The sequence below is a fragment of the Canis lupus genome, chromosome 1, assembly GCF_003254725.2.
Source record: "Canis lupus dingo isolate Sandy chromosome 1, ASM325472v2, whole genome shotgun sequence".
Classification (NCBI taxonomy): Eukaryota; Metazoa; Chordata; class Mammalia; order Carnivora; family Canidae; genus Canis; species Canis lupus.
This window is the reverse complement of record NC_064243.1, coordinates 20,039,778-20,062,637: the sequence shown is the minus strand read 5'-3', so window position 1 is coordinate 20,062,637 and position 22,860 is coordinate 20,039,778. Positions and strand designations below refer to the sequence as shown.

Here is a 22,860-nt window from a genome sequence, read left to right as displayed (position 1 = left end):
GACACTTAAAATAGTCTTATTTCTCAATACTTTGGGAAGACATTTTAAGTTAACATCTTCAAATAACAAAACTCCCCAACAAAGAAAGCAAACAACAAATAACACAATTAAATGTTTCTTCTCTCAGCAGTTGCTTGTTACCACATTATCGGTCCAAGAGATAACAGATGATATCAAGATAACCTCAAGCAAAAAAAAAAAAAAAAGTGTCATAAAAAAAAAAAAAAGATACTGAAAGTACACAGCCGTCCCTCACTACTGAACCCACAAGCAGCCTATCCCTATCAAACCTCAGAACAATTCAACGGTGAACTAACATTTCTGGAGCTGATACCACATTCACAATTCCATTTTCACCAAGTTACGAAAATATTATTTGACCTCTGACATTTCAGAAAATCAAACATTCGCCATTGTTGAACAAGTTTTGGTTTTTTTTTAATCAAATATTTAAACTCCTGCATAGAAAGAAAACATCTGACAAAGAGGTCAAGTCAAATCTTACCCATGCTTTGAAAAAACTGTATTTCTTTGTGGTTGTTGAACGTTAAGGTTTTCAGAACACTGTTCCTAGTAAGAGGCTCTTCGTTTAGGTTTATTTCCAGTTTTACAATGAAAAGAAAAACGCTCTGTATTAGCATCTACTCACATTCGCCATTTTACAAGAAGACTGTGCCACTGGCCTCTGCCACTGGGATTTGAAAACACTCACAACACTTCACCTTTATGCTGGGCTAAACTCAGGGTAGTCATAAACACTTTGAAGTAATACAAACCTAAATATTCCTGCTAGGCAAACGGAGCAGTGGAACCGAATTATAATGAGCTAGCAGCTGTCACAATATGACCACAGTAACCAAATCAAAATATCAACCGCTAACCCAGATGAGATTCAAAGGTCATCCTATAAGCCAGCAGCTTTCTTCAGTTCTGCCTGAAACCCCGACCTAATCCTGCAGTAAAATGTTCCACTGAGCTAGTTTAGAGACCAGTTACCCTATGGTGGGAAATTATTTAGGGCCCTAGTAGTAGATGCCGTCAGTGGGACTAGAACCAAACACCGCAATCAGGAAGCCGAACCATTCACAATGGGACACAGAAAAAGCACAGCAGCTGATGTTGAACTAAGCTGCACCCAACTGTACAGAAGTATCACTTTTCACATCCTTCAGTTACCCATGCATGGCTATAATCCTACCGGCAACTTGCTCACTCAAACAATCTGGTTTTCAATTAAGGCTCTGGAACAATAGAAGGAAAATGCATGCTTAGATCCTTCCCCGGATCAAAAAAGTTTGAGCTAGAAAATATATTGTTTTCCCATTGTAAAAATATTCGGACAATTAACCTGCAGAAGTTTAATGCTTGCAAGAAAACAAGCAAGGACAAGAATGTTAAAAAGAAAAGAAAAGAAAAAAAAAAAAAAACATACCCTTTGCATATAGCCCTTATCAGTATTTTCAAACTATGCCATAGCATATAATCCTCTTAAAAACACAAGACTCAGAGCCACGGCCCCTCTGTCCCATCAGCATATTCCGAAAGCTACTCACTGACCGCCTATAAAGGTTTGTAGGTTTATAAATTAAGCCGTTTAAAAACTGCAGCAAACAAGTTTCCAACACATCGAGCGTACGTTATTATCATTAATAGTCATAAGTAGTCACAAAGAAAAAGCGATTTGTTTTTTTCCAGACGTGAAACAGGACATGGCATTTCAAAGAAGCAAAAATGCAAACCGGCTTGCGCGTCTCTACGCAATGAAAGCAGTGATTGAGGATTCAGAAAATGTCAGGTAAGAACAGAATACACAAATATTGATTCACTTTGCTGAACACCTGAAACTAATATAATGTCATATGTCACTTGTACCTCAATAGAAATAAATAAATAAATAACATTTCAAAAAGAGAGAAAATCTATGTATTGGTCAGTGCAGGCAGTCAGGGAGATGAGTCGGTGCTACAGGCTCTCAACTCCTCCAGGCTCCCCCCACCCCGCCACGAGAAGGAAAACAGTAAGTCATGCACAGTTATTTTTCCTTTTAATTAGGGGCTGGCTTTTTTTATTTTAGTTACGTTTTCCTTTAAAGGATTTACACAATATCAACTTCCAAAACTTCGTATGGCAACTATAACTACAGACAGTAATGAGAGAAGTGGTGCAGCCTTATAAACCAGGAGGCCTGTTTGTGTGCGCACAGAAGGGGCGTGTGTTGTGCGTGCACGTGCGTGTGTGCACACATCGACGCATGCATGCGAGTGCCCTTGTGTTCATTTGTTCATTTTTAGTTTAGAGATTCGCAAGCTGTCAAAATAGGATATTACATTCAGATATGCAGTCTTATTTCTAAAAGAATGAATTAATGGAGGTACTCTATTACTCTTATAAATTACAGACCACTCTGCAAAAGTTTGAGATCACAAATAAATCGGGTTTTGGTATTTTGGCGCCAAACCTAAGTATTATATATCACAAAAACTGGAACATTTATGCAAAACCGTTCCTGTGAAATCAAAAAGTTCAGAGTTGTAATAAAGGGTTTTGCTGTGGTAAGAGTTTATGAGCAAACGTTAGCAATGAATGCCTGCATCATATCTCCAAAACAGTAGAGTATTGCCATAGAGAACAAAATATTATAATAATAATAATAATAATAATAATAATAATAGTAATGCACTCCCCAAAGGAGAGAGCAGTTCATTACTTTTTTCGTTCCCTGCCACAAAATAAAACCCCGCTAAGTGAACAGTTTACTTAAAAAAAAAAAAAAAAAATCAGGTCATCTGCAGTTAATAACTCTTTCCCGTAAAATTAGTGTCACTTGTTTCTGCAGCAGACGCCTAATTCAGTCACAGGCTTGATTGATTTGACAAGAGAGAATCTGGTCCAATAAAGTGGCTGATTTACTTCTTATGCTATAGCTTTTACCCTAATGTGACATCACAGCAGAATTAAATCTTTGACATGTAAAGAAATCCTTTGTAGCTTTAATGAAAACTAAAGATTCTGAAAGCAGGTATTGACTGTTGTCAACAACTTCCAGGGAAGTCTAATGCCTTCATTTGGTAGAATGAAAACTTCCACAAAGACCATGACACTGAATATGGATTTGGACACAAAGGGCAGTTGAGAATATACCATGTATTCCGTGAGGCCAAATTGTTGGCTGCACTAACAGGTCTCGTTTTTATCTCCGTCTCCATTTGTAAATCGGTTGTCTTTAATTTCTCGAAAACGACCTACCTTCCCTTTGTGAAGGCATGGCATAACACCAAGCGTGGCCCATCTCGAAAGTGGTTTTATTTTAAATAAACAGCAGCCTGGCCAAAAATCAATGAGCATCTTTGTTCCCCTAATCCAGCCCTGAGACAGTCGAGCCAATCAAGAAGCCATTTGGTATGTGAGAGAGAAATCACAGGCCCGGGAAGAGTTAATGCAGCATCCGTGGGCAGGCCTCTAAAAATATTTTTAAATTCTTTTCCCAACTAAAAATGCAAGGTATTTCGTAGTTGTTTAAATGTCTTTCTCCTTTTTTTGCAGACTGCGCCGTGGCCTGTCGCTCCGAGGGCGACTTCCCTGACCCCAGTCTGACACTGCGCCGTTAATGTCAGATAAACCATTTAGCCCCAGCACAAATCCATTCTGTGCAAAAATCTGCTTGAGGTGGAAAATGTAGCAGTTTGTAAACAATAAAGAGCCATGTTTCAGACCAGACAGCTTATCTAACAGAGAAGTCCTTTCATGGGGAACAGTGGGTGGGAGCCTCCCGGACATAGTAGCATTTCCTACCACAATGCAGGAGACTGTCTTGGCCTCCATATTTAAGAGTTTAATGGGAAGGAGGGCAGACGGGATAAAAGAACACAGCTGACAGGGACTTTCAGCTTTAACGACTAAGTGAAAGGAGTCAGCTCTCTCTGCTCTAGCTCCAGGCTCTCAGGCCACGTAGATTTTAAATACTATTTGGATGGGAAAACGAATTTGGCTTGTAAAACAGTGGCCCACGAGGACAGATGAACAAGAACAAATATTTAGTGTCCTTGCACTGCTGGGTGTTTTCTGTGATATTAATTTATCAAGTGGTTGTTGAGCAAAACTTTTTCCTCATGTACATAACACAGACCTCTAAATATGAGGAGCCATTCATTTATTCTATTTTACTTTCACCCATCAGAGGATAGCTTAAGAATGTTCTAGGGGTTGGGATTCCTGGGTGGCTCAGCAGTTTAGTGCCTGCCTTCGGCCCAGGGCGTGATCCTGGAGACCCAGGATCCTGGGTCTGCCTGCAGGGAGCCTGCTTCTCCCGCTGCCTCTGTCTCTGCCTCTCTCTGTGTGTCTCTCATGAATAGATAAATAAAATCTTCTTTTAAATTTTTTAAAAAGAATCTTCTAGGGGAGTCCTTTAATATGCTGTCAAAGTACCACTTTCCAAGATGATTATTTTCTAGTTAATCTTTTATTCTATCTTATGAAATTGAGACAGGGTGACTAGAGAAACAAGGTGTTCGAATTTAACATCGTCGCTAAAGAGCCTAAAGTCGTTCTTTAAAACCTAAGTGAACAAATGTATCTAGTCTTCCTTATCTGTGTATCCTGAAAATGGGAAAGTTGTTGCAACTCCCTATCAACAACTGATTTTAAAATGAAAACTAAAGATTCTGAAAGCAGGTATTGACTGCTGTCAACAACTTCCAGGGAAGTCTAATGCCTTCATTTGGTAGAATGAAAACTTCCACAAAGACCATGACACTGAATATGGATTTGGACACAAAGGGCAGTTGAGAATATACCATGTATTCATGTATTTAAAAAACTGGGAAGCTGGCTTTAGCTGCAAAATTAAAACATAGATATGAAATTTATCATCCTAAAGAGAAACACAAATATAAGAACCTATGATCAAACACAACTTCATGGTTCTCAAAGTTGGAATGATATTTAAAGGCACACACAAAAAAACCCATAAAGGCACAAACATATGACATCATCCACTTAAAATAAGTTGCTAGTATTTCTCTGCTTTGTCTCCTTTGTTTTAAATACCTGAGATTCCTTTAGATGGACTTGATGGTGACTTTTGAAAAAATGACTGATATTCGAGGACTATCTATACACTAAATTACAAGTAAGCTTCCAAGGCTTAAAAATAGGGACATTCTTTAGAAGCATTTGCAACTATGGTTTCAGAGTGATATAATTATGACCGTGTGTTTTTCTTGGAGTATGGTCCAATGCCTTCTGCCAAGAAATTCAACTTCATTTATTGATAGATTTGCAATAGAATTCAACCAAGTTTGAGAGACTTATTAATAATGCTAAAAAAAAAAACACATTTACCAGAACAAAGATCATTGCTTCACTTGAAACTAAAGCAATCTGCTATTGCTCATTGCTCAGGTTACTGCTGTTACACACACATCCTTATAGAGTAAACGAAACAGAAAAATACTCAAAAGATGCTAGTATGAAGGACATGCTGGAAACTCATAAGCTACCTCAAGCGTAGCTGGCTTCCAGTGAAGTAAGCTACAGTCTGCCTACACCATCAGCCCTCTAAAGCTCACACCTCGATAAATACACAACCAGATCTTTTAATTCAACTTGAATACACTACTCTGATTTCAGTCATCTAAACCTATTATTAAAGGGGTTCCACAACCCTTTTAGTAAGAATTTATAGGTGATACAGGCTATATATCACTGCCAATGGACAGGCCTGAAGATATTTTCATTTTAAATATTCACCACTTTGACTTTATCAACCTTAAATCAAAAAACAAGTATTGCATCATTGAAATTTCAAAAAACAAGTATTGCATCGTTGAAATTAGAATACGAGCTTTATACCTAAGAAAGACAAAATTTCCATGGCGATTCGGTATCACCGAAATCCTGTAATTCCACACGGTTATAAAACTTAGTCCCTTACGCACAATTATCAAGCATAAACTGTCAGTATTTTTCTGCAACTTAAAATTACTAGAGTGAACGGGCTAAATATCCAAGTCCCTAAAAACAGATCCTCTGTCTGGACTGAATTCTCCTCTTTCTATAGTAAAATATCAGCATTCAAAAAGTGTATGTTAATTTAAAATTGGTCTTACTTTGTATTCTGGAATTGACAAAAGGTGGAGAGAGATTGTCATGTGACCCAAGGTCCCTGCTGGTCATGTGGTCATAGGGAGTCCCATCTCCATAGTTCTGTAAATAAAACAACATCATAAATTTTCATTTCGCATGAATAAATCAGCATATAAATACCCCCCTACTGACAGCTCCAAGATCCAAAGAAACTGAAGTCCACATTCCCACCATGGAACCTCATTATAAGGGACCTGCCTCTTCACAGGTCCTCTGGTTAAGAGAGGGCTCTACAAGTCTGCAGAGTTCAAGTTTTCCTCAAGGTAGCTGTGAAAGCTTAGAACAATAATAATAGAATCAACTGCAGGAAGTTGTTGGCATGATTAAATGAAATAATGTATGTAAAACACCTGACATATATAAAATGCACTATAAATATTAGAAGTCACTATTTTGGTAAGCCCACATTATTTTTTTTAAGATTTTATTTATTTATATATTTATTTATTTATTTATTTGACACAGAAAGAGAGAGCATAAGCAGGGGGAGCAGCAGAGGGAGAGGGAGAAGCAGGCTCCCCGCAGAGCAAGGAGCCCCATGCAGGGCTTGATCCCAGGACTCCAAGATCATGACCTGAGCCAAAGGCAGATGCTTAACCGGCTGAGCCATTCAAGTGCAGGCAAGCCCACCACATTATTTAAAAAAAGAAAAAAGCAATATTGTGCTATCAGGGAAAAATGACCCATCGCCTATAATGAATTGCTTTTAGAAGACCAAGATAGAGCCTTTTAAACCAACATTTGGTTTTAGGGTATTGAAATTTCAATGTTTTTTTACAGTTGCTATTGTGGTTGTAAGAGAACTGGATCATTCCGCAAGTAATTAACACGTTAGAACATGAAAATATTACAGCATGACTATGAACAAACATCAAAACTTTAGCATAAATTAGTACTCCTGGATTTGGAAAAGTATGGCAGGAAAAAGTTTTAAAGCAGACATTAATTTTGGGCAGAAAACTGTCATGATTACAATGATCTCATCATTTCAATGAAATTTAAAATTAAAATAATGTTTTTAAACTGCCCACTTATTAATGGAGGAATCAGATAACATATAGGAAAAGTTAAAAATCATCTATATTACAGGGTTCAAATTTCAGACTAAGGTGCATAAAATAACCAAAAAGGAAAAAAAAAAAAAGTCGATCTGCTCAGCTGGTTGCACTGCCCATAAAGACCAAGTCAAATATACTCAGAGGCATCAGTTGGCATGTTAGCCAAAGGGCAGGATCTGCCCACACAAAAAAAGACGGACGCTGTATGAAAAATGCAAACGCACGTCACTTTGGGAGAGAATAACTGGACCTGTTAAGGTTCCAAATAATCCTGTTTTTAATCACTTTTCCTTGTTTAGAAAAATTAACTGAAATGATACTGCAATATAAGGCTGTCAATATGTCAGTGTATTAAAAAATGTCATATTTTAAATACCTAGCATGGGTTTTGCACTCACTTATTCTATACGGAGCATTGTATAAGGCTGATTTTTACTTATTAAGGGTCCTCATCTTAGTGTACTTTCATATACACTACCTAGTTTAAAGCACAGCACAGTGCTGCAAGGTAGCGGATAATGTCACCACTCTAAGAGGAGAGAAGACACGCTCGGCCCGGAAATCTGTCACATGCAAGCTACCTGCATCTAGAAGATAGAAACTACAAAACACTGACTCAAAATTATTCACCAAAATATGCCCTGAAAAAAATGGCGGGACAGTCACTGAAAAAATGAAAGTCAGGACGACGGTCCCAAGGGACCTTGTTCTCAAAAGAACAATTAAAGATAGCGTGTGTGTTAAAGTGAGAAGTCCTAAGACACTAAGTGTGAATGAGCTAAACAATAGGGGAAAATTGTGTCATCTCCTACACTTGCTGTCAAGAGGAATGGATTTATTTCTGCAAGTGCAGCCTGTAACGTGAGGAGGAGGAAAGATTTCCTCAACCCATCCATATAATGCATTAGGATACCAGCCCCGACAGCTGGCACAGTGGCTTCAGCAAAGCTCCTGGTTAAGCTTACAGACCCTGCTGCGCGTAGAGACCACACTGAGAACCACAAGGTCAAAGGACAGGTGGAAACGGACAACCACAGCTTGCTGACACGTCCTCATTGTGAGAGCTTGATTACCTTCCTTGCCTCCTTGCCAAAATAGAAACACCCCCACCTCAAATGTATGTGAATACTTAGAGTAAAATGTTCCCTCCCTGCAGAATGCTTCATTTATGCAGCTGGCTGGGGGAGGGGCACGTGTTTGTTTGACTATGTGCTCTCAGTCTATTTTTAATTTGGGGTATTTATATGTATATTAGAAAAGCTGACATGGATTTTAGAGGGACTAGAAATGATTCCATTAAAAACAGATTATACATAAAATCATATATATATTTAAGTGGGAAGGAACATAAAAGAGCTTCTGGCTTTACTTCTTCGATTTACGAATTACAAAAAGGAGGACCAAGGAAGTGAAATGACATGCCCAAGGTCATACACACAGACGCACGTGGCCTAACCTCCCTACTCTTACCCCATTCCATGGTCTTTCCATTATACCCAAAGTAACAACTAAAGCATGAGGGAAAACCATGAGAAAAGAATAGCAAAAATTTGAAACCAAATAAATGAATGAACCCAACGGGTGACCAAAGTCATTAATAGCATGTTTATGAAATGAAATCAACCTTGATTTATTATGTAGATTACACTGACCAGATAGAGCTTCATACCCTGTACTCAGAATTATTCTGTCGTCTATATACACCAACACATTACGGGAATCCCAGATTTTTTTTTCAAAGTTGTGCCATCTACAACAAATAACTTTCTGTAATGCTGGATCAGTAACAAGCAAAGTAAGGCCAAATATTTAATATAGGATTTTTCTTCTGTTTAGCAGAAGTGGAACAGGTGTCAAATTCAATAACAGCATCCAATAAGAGAATGGGAAAAAATTGCAAACACAAGCTGATCCTCATTAAACTTAGTATGCGTGTATATGTATCTGTGCAGTCGTGTGAGAGAGAGAGAGAGGGAAAAACTCACCTTCAGTTTGTCAATTTACATATGTGGGATGTCTGGTTGTGGGGAAAAAAGATTAGATATACTTACCCTGGACGGGCTTGGATGTCCTCCGTTCCCCCAGGACCCTGAGCTACTTCTGTCTTCTACATCTAGGGACAAGAGAAAAGTTCTTTAGGCTTTCTTGCAATAATTCTTTCTTTTTGTATATGCACTTTTAAATTAATGTTTCAAATTAATCTCCTGTTGCCTTTAATTAAGAATCAGGCACGGGGCTACCACGATGATAGTGGCTTCTGACCCATCTACTTAAATTAACTCATTTAAATTCACAGCAGAAATGAACTGGACCCTCAGGAACCAGAGGTATGAACATAAAAATTACTTCTATCCTTCAGTGTTTCATAGCCTCAACTTTTATGGACCCGAAACTACACTTAAAGTTTTATTAAGATCTTTTGTACAAAGTGAGTTTAAAACGACACTAACGCAACCTTAAATGTGTGTTTTAGAAAGTAAGTTAAGGTAACTACTCATGCTGACATGAGCGGTATCTATGCCATAATGCTCTTGGATACTTCTCGTTCCCTAGTCAAGGCTCACTCTACCAGACAACAGACATGCAACAAAATACACACGACACAAAGAGGATTCAGTCCTCTATCTCCACCAGTACAATACAAGGATATTAGAATTTTGGGTGGGTTTTTTTTTTTTAATGTTTTAAGTAAAGACAACATTGTCTCAGTATTTTAGTTATTTTAATAGACTTGACCACTTGGCTACAATCCTTAATCTGGGCACTGAGATGTGAAAATCAAAGTCATTAAAGCAATGTTTTTCTTGATTAAGTGATAATGGAGAGACCTACCCAGACTACCAGAAAGCTGAAATTCTTCTAAACTCTGCACCAGCAAAGTCCTAACAGCTGACCACTGAGTGTTTGAAGTGGCGAGAAAATCGGGCTGGAGAGTCTAACAGCTAAGTTATCATATTAATTGCTTAAAACGTAAAAAAATGCTTTAAAGATCAGTCACTCTATATTTAGAAATGGCTTCGAGATTGTTGATGAGAGGTACTCTATAAGGATAAAAAGTTTCCCTGTTCTCTTATTTTGATCCTGGTTGGTAACAGACGGCCATCACAAACTTCCTCTGACAGCACTGGAGGAGGAGGTGTGAAACTTCGGTTCAGGAGACATAATCCCATTTATTGTGTTTCCTAACATTTCAGCGATACTGTTTATTCTCCTAATGCACTGTCATTCCTTTCATTACTGTTGTTTTATTATCAGATGAAATAATCATGGTATAATTAATGGATTTATTTTTGGGTACAGTGGAGTACACAGCACTTTAGCATATCTTAAGAGATAGAACAGCAACAACAAAAAACAACTATTACCACTAAACTTGAATCTTTTCTCTTTTTTTTAAACAAATATCTCTGTTCCTTTTATTGGTGCTTCAGAAGCTAATGCAACTGCAAACGAATGTCCCCCCCAGGACAGCTGAAGGCTGTCACTGCGAGCTTTAAGGGATGTCAAGAAAGCTCCATTGCTGCATCCAGGGTTTGCCCAAATCCGCTGTTTAACAACCCATCTCCTGGCTTACAGGTGTGCCAGGCCAAAATACTTGAAGAGGGGACTTAGAACCCTCTGGATCGGGGAGTTTAGCCAGCCTACATGGTTCTCCTCATCCTTACCCCCAAATCAAATATTTTCAGCAACAGAAAGCATAAATGCCAAAAATCTCTCAACCGCTGTGGATCTTCAGAAGTCTGGCAGGCCTTGACTTCCTTTTCACCTGAAACAGCCAGCCCGGATTAATTTGAGAGATTTTTTCCCCTCTTTCCCCCCCACCCCTTACATTTGACCAACAAGTAATGAAGGAACAGAGTTGAATCGCTATATCCCATTAAGAGTTCAGGTTGTCTGGACCCATTTTATGGTTCTAATCTTCAGGGAAAATTTTAAACACAAAAGAGTGGGCAGAGACAAGGAGGAGAGAGGAATGGTTCTCCATCACCGGTGATTTCGGCCCCCAGGAGACATTTCTGGTGTCATCACAACCTGGGGCACAGGAGGAGGGGGCAGAGGCCAAGGGATGCTGCTGACCGTCCCATGGTGCTGGAATCCCCCTCACGACACACACGCTAAGCTCTGTCCCCAAGTCTCAGTTGTGTCTAGATTGAGAAGCCCAGTGCTGAGGGGAAAACCACATTAAAGAGCAAAACGGGGGGATCCCTGGGTGGCACAGTGGTTTAGCGCCTGCCCTTGGCCCAGGGTGAGATCCTGGAGACCCGGGATCGAATCCCACGTCGGGCTCCCGGTGCATGGAGCGTGCTTCTCCCTCTGCCTATGTCTCTGCCTCTCTCTCTCTCTCTGTATGACTATCAAAAATAAATAAAAATTAAAAAAAAAAAAGCAAAACGGAAGAAGCTAGATGAAGGAGAAAGATGTATTAGTATTTCTTTTTAAGATCTTTATTTATTTATTCATGAGAGAGAGAGAGGCAGAGACACAGGCAGAGGGAGAAGCAGGCCCCGCGCAGTGAGCCCGATGCGGGACTCGAACCCGGGACCCCAGGATCACACCCTGGGCCGAAGGCAGGCGCTAAGCCGCTGAGCCACCCGGGCTGCCCTAGGATGTAATTTATAGTTTAGTATGAACTCTTACTGAATACACAGCGACTTACACCTTTTAACCCAGACGTGAGTGGAGTGTTTCAGGAGACCCTCATAAACATCTTCTGTCCACAGAATAAAGGGAAAATGATGGTCAACCAAGCAGCCTGCTAATTAGCAGGCAGATAAAACACATCAAAACTTGAGTATTCCCAACTGGGCAATTTCAAAAGCGAGCAATCCACTAATTAAAAATGCTGGAAGTCTAGCTTTTTCAAAACAGGTTAAATACTGGCTGGGTTCCTTCACAAATAGATTCCCAACCAATCAGATCTGACTGCTCTTTTCCCATCCTTTCTCATTTCCATCTTTCTCGTTTCCCGACCTCACGCTGCTCCACCTTCCTTTCTGCTTCCTCCCGCAGCCTGATCTCTTCTTAACAGGCTTTCCATCCCCTGGCCTCCCGGGGCATCTGAAAGATGAGGACCAAGGGCAGGCTCTCCCGAACCGAAGAGGACAACCGTCCGATTTCTGATCATGCTTCTTTCTTTGAAAACAGGTCTGTATCTCACGTATCCAAGAGCCAGAAGCCACAGAGCCAGAGCACGGAGATTTGTAACTCATAATGAATGTAAACATGTCGCTTTTAAGTCATTTGTTTCCATGTCCCCTCCCACTGAGCTTCATCAGGCCTGCCAGTTAGTGAGCATTTCTTCAGCAGCCGTCCCAGTACGTCTCAGAGGGCATCCGAGGACCCGCTGCATGCGAATCACCTGTATACTCATTTCAAAATCAGCATCTTGGGTCCACGGCTGACCACCTGAGTGTGGGTCTCTCATGAAAACTGTGTTTTGAACAAGGTCCTCGAGTCATCTGCATGCGCACAGTAGTTTGAGAACCGCCAGCCTGCCTTTCTGGGAACGCAAGACAGATGCACGCCCCACACCACCACCACTTGCCTCGCTCTCTCCCTATCTTAAAATTCTTGCCAAGGTTGCCAGTTTTCAGCAGCATTCGGCACACATCCCCATCACATCTGCATCCAGATGCATCTGCATCTTGCCCAGACTCCCTTTTTTTAGTAAACCTGCATGTGGCCTACCCTTGGCCATTTCTTCTTCCCTGCTGGTGTATGCAGGCACTGCGCAGACTTCCACACCTCTATGGTTCTGTACCTGCTATTCCCTCTGCCTGAACCGTTCCATCTCTCGAAAACTAATAGCAGCTAACATTTAGTGAGCTTCAGTGTCAGTGTTTCTGCCACTACACTAAGCACTTTAATGCACGAACAGTACCACATTTCATATATGAGAACACTGAGGCTTCGTCGGAACGGGAAACTCTCCCAAGCAACTGGCAAACACAGGTGCTGTCAACGCCAAAGCCAGGGGATGCTCTTTTCCAACGCTTTAAAGTCCTCCCTGGCAAGAGCTTCATTTCTTTCCATGACCATCTTGAATGCTACTTCTCAAATGTCTTCCCAGGCACAGTGAAAGTAGCTGGGAGTTTATGCCCATTCTTGAGCGCACAAAAGATTATAGAATTATACACAACGCAAGTATCTAAAAGTAAATATTTGAAGAAATCAAGAGACTGGAAAATAAAAATAGGTAACAGTAAAGCCAGAGGTATAATGAGCTTATCAAAGTGTACACTGTGATGGACTGGATATTTGCCAGGAAGGAGTCAAAATAAAAAAAAAAAAAAGAAAGAAAGAAAGAAAAGAAAAGAGAGGAGTCAAAATTCTACAAGCTACTGAGTGGGCAAAACAAGGAGTGAAACAAGATTCACAATGAATATGGGAGAAAAGCACACAAATAATTCAGGAAATCCATTAAGGCAACATAGTAACAAATGAAAAACTGCCTGGGATAGAGGCTGCCTCAACATGGAGTTCCTGCTTCTCCCTTGTCCTACTGTCACTCTCCAACCAAGATGGGAATAAATAACAGAAACACAATAATAATCCAGGCAGCAGAAGGGCAAGGGATAAAGCAAGTGGATGACAGAAATTATTCTTCCAAAAGACTAAAATGGGTTCCATTGTTCCAGACTTTTCTCATTTATTTTACCCTAAATGAGGACAGACTGAGCAACTTCCACAGGATTGACAGTTGGTTCAGGAGGCAACCTGACAAGCCACAAAATTTCACTCTATTAGAGTAGCTCGATAAGCCCCTCTAAAATATCTGACATTTCAGCACCAAAACACAAAAGCAAAGTTTGGACAGAACTAGGACAAAACAGTCCATTTTGAGAAAAGGCACACAGAGATAATTTTTCATTTCTATGATTCCCCATTTCCACATTCATTAGACTTAAGATCCGATTACTCAAATCTCCACTTTGTTTATGTGCAAGATGGAAACTCTCAGATAGACTGGACAAATGTCAGAAAACACAGCCCTAGGAGTTGGGACAGAGATTCGGATTTCACCAGCCACTCCGCATTAGCCAGCTCTATGGTCTGAGCCAGTCACTGGCCTCTCTGAACTCACTTTTGTCAACTACAAAATAAATGGGTTTGCGTTCCGTTCTTGGAACGAGGGAAGGCTAGTATATTTGAACAACTCTCCCACAAAAAAAACTAAAAATGATGGATCAAGTTTTAAAAATCTTCTTTAAGATACTAATAAGCTGAGAAGATAATACACACTTATCAAGCCAAAATTAAATTGAGAGCTAGAACCCAGTAAAGTAGAGAAGACATTTTTGCCCTAAGGACATCTGCCAACCTAGAAAATTTAATGGCCTCTTAGGTCAAGGAAAACAGAAGCAAAAACCCAGGACCCATCCAAAGTAGGTATCTAACAAGATAACAGGGATAATAGGATTTCCAACCTCAAGGAGTGAGTGTTAAAGTAAATAAGTTAATTAATATTTGTTAAACACTTAGGGGAGTCCCCGGTCTGTAGCAAATTCTCAGTAACCAACACATACCCATGAGAGCATAACTTATTAGCACCCTCCAAAATCTAAGATAATCCAATCATGTAAATCTGTAAAATTGTGATTTATTCAAAGAAATCTAAGCCTCCCATTTTTATGATGCCTAGGTCTGCTAAACAGGCCAGAGATTTTCAAATATTCCCCTGAATTTTAGAAACAGCCAATAAGTTTAGAATAAATCCCATCTTCTCCACAAACCTCTACAGCAAAATCACAGAGAGAATTTGGTACCTTTTAGATTTGTTTTAGTGACTTGATTATCTCCAGAAGACCCCCTTTACCTCTCACCACTGCAACAAATGTTTGTGTTCTATATAAATGACACGCTGTCAAAAGTTATATATGCTGACCCAAGGCCCAAACTAAGAACACAGACTAAATATTATGTAAATTTAACCTTGATTTGAAATAACAAGTGTTATGTTAACTGAACTGAATTTAAATAAATAAATAAAATTTTAAAACCAAAAAAAGAAGAAGAGGATGAGGAGGAGGAAGAAACAAACAAGCATGAGTTACCTAACTCTGCTGATAGGGAATACTTAGAGTTGTCTATTGGTCCTTTCCACACTTACAGCCCAGATCATGCCAAGCACCCACGGCCCTAAAGTTTCCTGAAGCCAAAAAAACAACTGAAGTGTTTTATTTGAGTTGCTTTAAAAGTCTACAAATTCCTACTCATGTAGAAATAGACTGACTTCCTGATGAAAGCTCCTACACACTCAGAATGCGTTGGGAGACCGAGGCTAAGTTCTTCTTGGAGAGACACAATCACTCTGAGACATGTTGAGGTCTACACCGTCTCAAATCCCTCGCTCTGCAACAACGGATACCATTAAATAGCCTCCACATCATCATGGAGACTCACAGACTGAGTACATCTGTGGCTCCTACTAATTTCCTAGTCCAGGAAGAACCCTTGGCTGAGCCCTCCACACAAACTGAGATGGCATATGCTCTCCGTCAGTGCCAGATGAATTTAGAGTTCAAAATATTTCATCAGCAAAGAGCGTGTTAAGGATGTGCACATTTTCATTAGCACCCCGTATAATAAGAGCTCTAAGTGGAGTAATTTGAAGTTAAATTTGAGTACCAGTACAGATGAAGAAAGAGCTGAAAATCTTCAAATATTGACGGACAATGTCCACACCACCATAATTACTTCTTTCTTTGTCCATGAGAAACGAGATATGCTTCATAATGAGGGATCCGAGCACTAACCAACAAGAAACTTTCAGCACTTTCCAAATCTGATTGAGCAAAAGATGAGGGTTGTGGGGAGGCATCTCACACCAATTTGAAGATATCACAGATGTAAGGAACAGAGACCTGGGCTTTCCATTTTCAGATCATTGCCATCAATGCCGCCTTTCTGAGTGGTAATGGATTTCCTTACCAAATAAATCTGAAAACTCAAAAAGTCAAGTACAAGATGATCTTACAGTTCTCTATATAGATATACATAGATGCATTTAAAAAGGCAAAATGTGGAAATACTAAGTGGAAAGTATAGTAGGAAAATTTGATCAGAGAAGATTTATTACACTATTTAAGCCTTTACTAACCTCCAATGTAAACTTCCATTATTAATATGTCCTGTAGAACACTCTTTAGAGAATATTATTTTCCTCAAGTTCAAAACAATTTTTCAAAAACAAAAACTAATCTCATATATTTAAAATATGGAGTAAATTGCATTTTGCAGTGTTATAAAACAGGAAACAGGGACGCCTGGGTGGCTCAGCTGTTGAGCATCTACCTTCGGTTCAGGTCGTGATCCGGGGATCTAGGGATCAAGTCCCACATCGGGCTCCTCGCAGGGAGCCCGCTTCTCCCCCTGCCTGTGTCTCTGCCTCTCTCTGTGTCTCTCATGAATAAATAAATAAAATCTTTAAAAGACAACAACGGTAAACACATTTTCATATAACAAGAAAGTCAGATCACATGAAAGTAACCAAATACAATGCATAACTATTGCATTATAAATGTGCTGGTACTTGTTATTCTGAAACTCAGAAACCTTCTTGAGAATTAAAGGGTTGAAGTATAAAATTGAGAAAAAAGTAACCTTTAAGTCTTTAGATCCATCCATATCATTTGGAAGGATCAAAGATCATGTCATCTGGATAATATTCTAACTGGAATACTCTAACATGAAACACGGAGAGGTGGGTGTTATTTAGCAACCTTCCATTTCAAATGTTTTAAATTAACCAGTCAGAGTCTTCCTCTTAACCCGTTAATCCTTCCAAGGTCTCATCACTCTTTTTTTTTTAAATAAAGATTTATTTATTTATTTATTTATTTTTAGAAAAAGAGACCAAGCACACAGAGGGGAGGAGTGGCAGGAGGAGGAGGAGAGAGCCCTAAGCGGACTCCACACTGAGCACAGAGTTCTACGAGGGGCTCAATCTTACAAGCCTAAAATCATGACCTGAGCTGAAACCAAGCATTGGCAGCTTAACTGACTGTGCCACCCAGATGCCCCCCAAGATCTCATCATTCTAAGCAAGAGCCCAGAAAGCGGAGAGCCATGAGTAACTTGAGGCAAGAATACAATATGAATTGTATTTGCCTCTTTGGAGTTTTTGAAATCTAACTAATCTAAAAGCAGTTAATAAAATTCAATCTTACTAAAACCATGTTCTTAGCTTAGATCAGGTGAGAGTAACAATCAGAAACAAGCTACCAAATCAAAAGACTTCGAAAAAAAAACCAACATAGCATCTAACTCCAATTTTACAGAGATCAGCCTCAAAATATCTAAATGAAAAGTGAGCATATTAGGGGAAGTTTTCAACTAGGTGCTTATTAGTACCTTTAAAGATGTATTTACAAATATACATCACAAAGTGTGAGAAATGAAAGATACCTTAAAAATATTAAAGAACAACAAAAGTGTTACAATATGCCTCATTTTCTAATAGAAGAGACTATATAACTCTTATGTACAAGTCATTATGCATGCAGTTTTCAAATCATACATGTAATTTTTATGTTGCAAAGTCCATAGTACTGTAATGACTTGATACACAAATTGATTTTTTTAAATGCCTACTTGGTAATTGATTCATTAAATTTATTTCAGTGCAGGGGGGGAAAAGCCAAGATAAAACATATAACAGTTTTATCCTTTCTTCTGTTTTTCCCCCATACCTCTTTTCTCCCTAGGGTGCCATTCGTGTGGCTCTGGGAAAAGGACTGCTGGCTTAATTGAAATATTTGTAGGCTGTAATTGCTCTGCATCACCACAATGGTCCACTTCTCCCAAACGGCATCCGTTCCTTGTGCTTTTTCCTTCTTCTATTTCCTTTCATACTCTAACCGAGTCTACTGCCTCCGCTCCTTCTAGTCTTTTCTCATCCCATCCCTTATTTACAGATGCTTCACTGATACCCGTGAAGCCAAAGAGTTTTAAATATTCAAAAATCTTCCCTAAAATACAGTTTTCTTGCACGGTCCCATAAACTAATTTTTATTTTATCCTTTCAACATCCCAGTCTTCTACCTGTGGTTAACACTGCAGCCTCTGACCTGGCAATGACAAGCAATCAATCTTACATGTTATCTTCAGGGGTCATGCCTTAGTTTTAGGCCAATTTTCTTTGTATTTAGGCTCAAATGTGCAAACCACACTATATTACTCTGCAAAACATCAATGAGAAGGCTTAATTAAGTAACACTGACAGATAAATCCATTTCTTTCGCAGTAATCAAATCAAAGCAGGTTGACATAACACAGGAACTTAATACAGTTATTCCCTTGTAATTGGAAAAAGGCCCTTTACTTCTCATTAAAGCAATCTTCTGGGTATTGGCATAATAAGAAGGCTCAGAGCTTTAATACTGCCCTATAAAAGTCTCAAGATACAGACCCCTTAAGCAAACAAGCCAGATTATCTAATTCCTTGATCACAGCAGAACATGTAGTTCCTACTGTTTTAAACTACTAATTCTTTATCTCTGTTGCAATTAAAAAGAGGTAAATCAGTATCAAACACATACAATGGAAATCTGTAAAAATGCATAAACTGTTTACAGTTTTATAAATCTATCTCCACATGTATTTGAAGGGAAGCAGTCCATTAAAAATGAATTTGAAATACTTTGCAAATGTGAAATTGTAATAGCCTGGATCAGGGGAAAATCTCTTTATTTTACTTAATGGGCTCGACAGGATGCATTCTGCCTAAATTTACAGTCTGATACTCAGGCATACAGTGCGACTTTGATCATCGGACTTGTGAGAGAATGGAATTGGAGGAAGGACATCTAGGTTTTGTGGCATTTAAAGAACAGTAAGTCACCTGGTTGACCGAAGACCTGCCGACCACACTGAAACCCACAGAGAACCTGAATTACACCATGTTCGCATCCCCAAACTACAGAAAATCGATTTTCAGCCTTTCACTCCAATTTTGAGGGAGTCTCTGCTACTTAGGCAGTGGCACCTGGTCACTCTCCAAGTGAGTCTCGCAAACTCTTTCTCAAAGGGATAACATACAATGGAGGGTTATAATTCCCAAATGTGGCTGACCACCAAAATCATCCGGGACCTTCAACCAAACAAACAACAAGAAAGAGAGGTGTCCTAGCCCTACCTGGCCCCCCGATCAAGGAAAAAAAAACAAGAGTTGATGTCAAGGCAAGAAATATTTCTAGATTTTTCCTATACTTCTCTACTTTTTAATTTTAAATTGATTTTCATTACAATGCACTTAAAACTACGTCATTTGCTGTGTCTGAACCATCCACAAGTAGGTCATATCGCTTAGGTCCTTTTATCATGTTAGTACTCCCGTGTGCATTTCCTAAGAACAAAAGCAATAGCTGTTATCGAAGCCAGAGAACTGACCGTTGATACGACACTATCTGATCCATACTCCATACCCCAATGTGGCACTTGGTCCCCCTTTTGTGGTGGCCACGGTGCTGCCACTTAGCCAAGATGACCTGCAACTCATTCCATGAATGACCCTCGATCTCGAGTATAATAAATGCACTCAACCAAGAACAAAAAACAAACATACAAACAAAAAGCAAACGGAATCCAGGATTAGTCACTGCATCTGACCATCAGCTCTCTTTCATCTATTTTAATCTAAAACGGTTCCTCAGACCTTCTTTGAGTGACCTTGGCATTCTTGAAGAGTACAGGCCAGTTATTTTAGAGAATGTTTCTCAATTTGGGTTTATCTGATGCTTCCTCATGATTCTATTCAGGTGACTATCATAATACAAAAGCGGCCTTGTGTCTTCCCAGGGAGATCACAGGCAGAGCCACGCGATGACCGGGTGGTCTGCCCCCTTTGCTTGTGATGCTCATATCATCACCTGGTGAAGTTATCATGGGAATTCATCACTGCACGATTACAACTTTCCCCTGTGCAACTAATCAGCAATCTATAGGGAGATCCTTTATGATCTTACAACCAACTTGCAATTATGTGCTTATTGAAAAAAAATTAAAATACAAAAGCGTATGAAGTAAAAAGTGAAAATTCCCTCAGTACCCACACTCCCCCACCCTTGTGCCAGTGACAACCCATACCAGTTCTCTAGGTAGCCTTACATATCCTCTGGTCCTGTGATCAACTGGTTTTGAAAACCACAGAAATTTGGGGCAACAAATGTAAACCTTGACTAAAAACGTCTGTTCTAGCTGAATGGGTAAGAAATAGTCCTCGAATGCTTGTTTAGGTTCTAGTGACATCTCAGTGGATATAATTCTTAGTGGTAGCCTTGTGACCTCTGTGGAGCTGGAGAGGATAGAGACCAGAATAAATGAAGATAGACTACTAGCTTGGAAGGAATTTGGCCAAAATGAAGCCAGGAGTGAGCACCCTACTTGCGAACCAATGCCATGATGCATAAAGCCAACTTAAATAATCCATTCTGGAGTAGATGCTGCCCTGAATGGCTACCCATTCATTGTCTCTTTCCACCACATTCCATAAATCACCGTGTAAAAAGGAGATCCACCGCAGCTGTAACACTTTCCAATTAAGATCAAATGGATAGACAGGCACACTTATGACAGTCAGGAAAAAAATTAGAGTGATTTCCATAGACTGGCAAAAAGAAAAAAAAAGTGGGAAACAGATCTAAAAGTTTTTAAAAGTGGGAAGTAAACTGACACTTTAAAAAGCACATATTCTCACATTTAGAATCAGGTATACAAATGAACAAAAAGTGAAGAGAAAAGCTCGAAGACAGAAAGACTGTAAGTGGGACTTGGCCACTGACGGAACATATGCATATCATACACTATTCATTAAATCAATGTACTGTTAGCAATATAAGGTCAAAATAGTCCCTTTAACCTTGCGGCAAAGCCCGTGCCATTTTATAAACTGAACAGTGCTGGTGGATTTCAACTCCAACTTATAAATGCTTAGAAAATCACCCTTACAAATCTCTCTCAGTCAAATGCCTAGGAAGACACTGGCAAAGGCTTTTCTTATTGGGCTTATAAATTCTGTGTCTGGGGGATCCCCAGGTGGCTCAGCGGTTAAGAGCCTGCCTTCAGCCTGGGGCCTGATCCTGGGGGTCCCGGGATCAAGTCCCACGTCGGGCTCCCTGCGTGGAGCCTGCTTCTCCCTCTGCCTGTGTCTCTGCCTCTCTCTCTGTGTCTGTCATGAATAAATAAATAAAATCTTTAAAAATTAATAAATTCTGTGTCTGTAAGTACACACGCACGTGTGTGTAAAATCGGCGTACACACACATATACAATACACACACTTGAATTTACTAATAGTTTCCTGATATAATGATGGTGTTTAAAACGGTTCCCAGATGTTGCGACTTGTTCAACTGACATCACCTTGCTTTTGATCAGAATACAGAAGTCTGCCTTGGTGACTTGAAGGGTTTAACTTTTAGCTCACAGTAAGGTAACCACACTTTTGTATCCTGTTTCCCAAACTGTTTTTTATATTCGTGTCATTTTAAACGATTTATCTAGAATCCTAGCAAGCATGAAACTGGGATCCAAAGGAATTGTATACTTAAGCATGAGCACACCAACGCTATCTTTCAAAAGCATAAAAACAAAACAAAAATCAAAAGAGAAAAACTGGCCTACACAATAGAAGCTTGACCAACAGGTATCAGAATAGTTGTAGAAGCTTATTAGAATCCTTGCTGAACTAGGAAAAGTTGGGAGAGTATAATGATTGAGCTTTGGTAAGTAGGAATATGCATTCCCAAGTCGTGTCAGCAGTGAAAACACTATTGCTAGTCTCCCCCCTGCGCTGCCCTGCATTGTACACAAGACCATTTCACCACCATAACACAGCTTGGCACTAGTTTGAGGAAGACCAGGACTGTGACGGCAGGTCTGCAATGACAAAAAAAATGGGACTACAGCTTTCCCCAAAGACACTGCTACTCTTACTTTCACTTTCAAGTGCCTGAGACACTCTCATAACTGAAGCAGCCAAAATGCATCTGCATGAATTTCCTCGTCCAGCTTCTTGGGGGAAGAAATGGAAATGCATTAGGAAGAATCAACTGGTATTTTTCTCAAGCTTAATGGCATCAAATTCACAGGAATACACATGGCTTTCTTTGGTAGGTCTGCAACTTGGATGCAGCCTGCCCTCTGCCCATCTGATAGCCAGGGAGTACTGGTCAGAGAGGGATGAGCAGCTGCGACGTCCTGCTCTTACAAATCCACTACGTGGAATGGCGAAAAGCTGTAACTCTTCCTCAGGAATGGAAGAAATGTCGTTAGTTTGAAAGGAGATAGAAGCAAAGGCCTGAAGAATGACAATAACCAGGCATCTCGAAAGAAAACAAGAAGCAGGGAAGGGGTCCAGGGAAGCCGGAGCTGTCAGTAGAAAATAATGATTTATCTGATGAGATTAGCAGAAAGTTTGATTAGAAAAGATGCCTTCCTAACATAGCAAAGATTGCGATACTACTTTAAGATTTTGTTGTAGGAAAAAAACAGAGCCTGCCAAATGCGGTCTGTAACAGCACAGGCTAGCCATGAGTGATACAGTGGGAAAATAGCCACTAAGCCAGATTTTATTTGATTTGTACTGATGATTTTTATTAGAATACATGGATCATTGCTTCAACCTTTCCATGTAAAACCAAATCAAATTCAAAAACTCA

At 39.7% G+C, this 22,860-nt stretch overlaps 1 protein-coding gene across 21 annotated transcripts in view; it reads right to left on the bottom strand.

Annotated features, from left to right (window-relative positions):
* TCF4 (transcription factor 4) overlaps positions 1-22,860 on the bottom strand; it is a 361,587-nt gene that overhangs the window by 230,727 nt on the left and 108,000 nt on the right. For all 21 annotated transcript variants that reach the window (XM_025422190.3, XM_049112451.1, XM_025422183.3 and 18 more), the window contains 2 exons: positions 9,254-9,315; positions 6,108-6,204 (listed from right to left, as the gene is read on the bottom strand). In XM_025422190.3, coding sequence (XP_025277975.1) covers positions 6,108-6,204; positions 9,254-9,315 — 159 coding nt within the window. The remainder of the gene's footprint in view (positions 1-6,107; positions 6,205-9,253; positions 9,316-22,860) is intronic.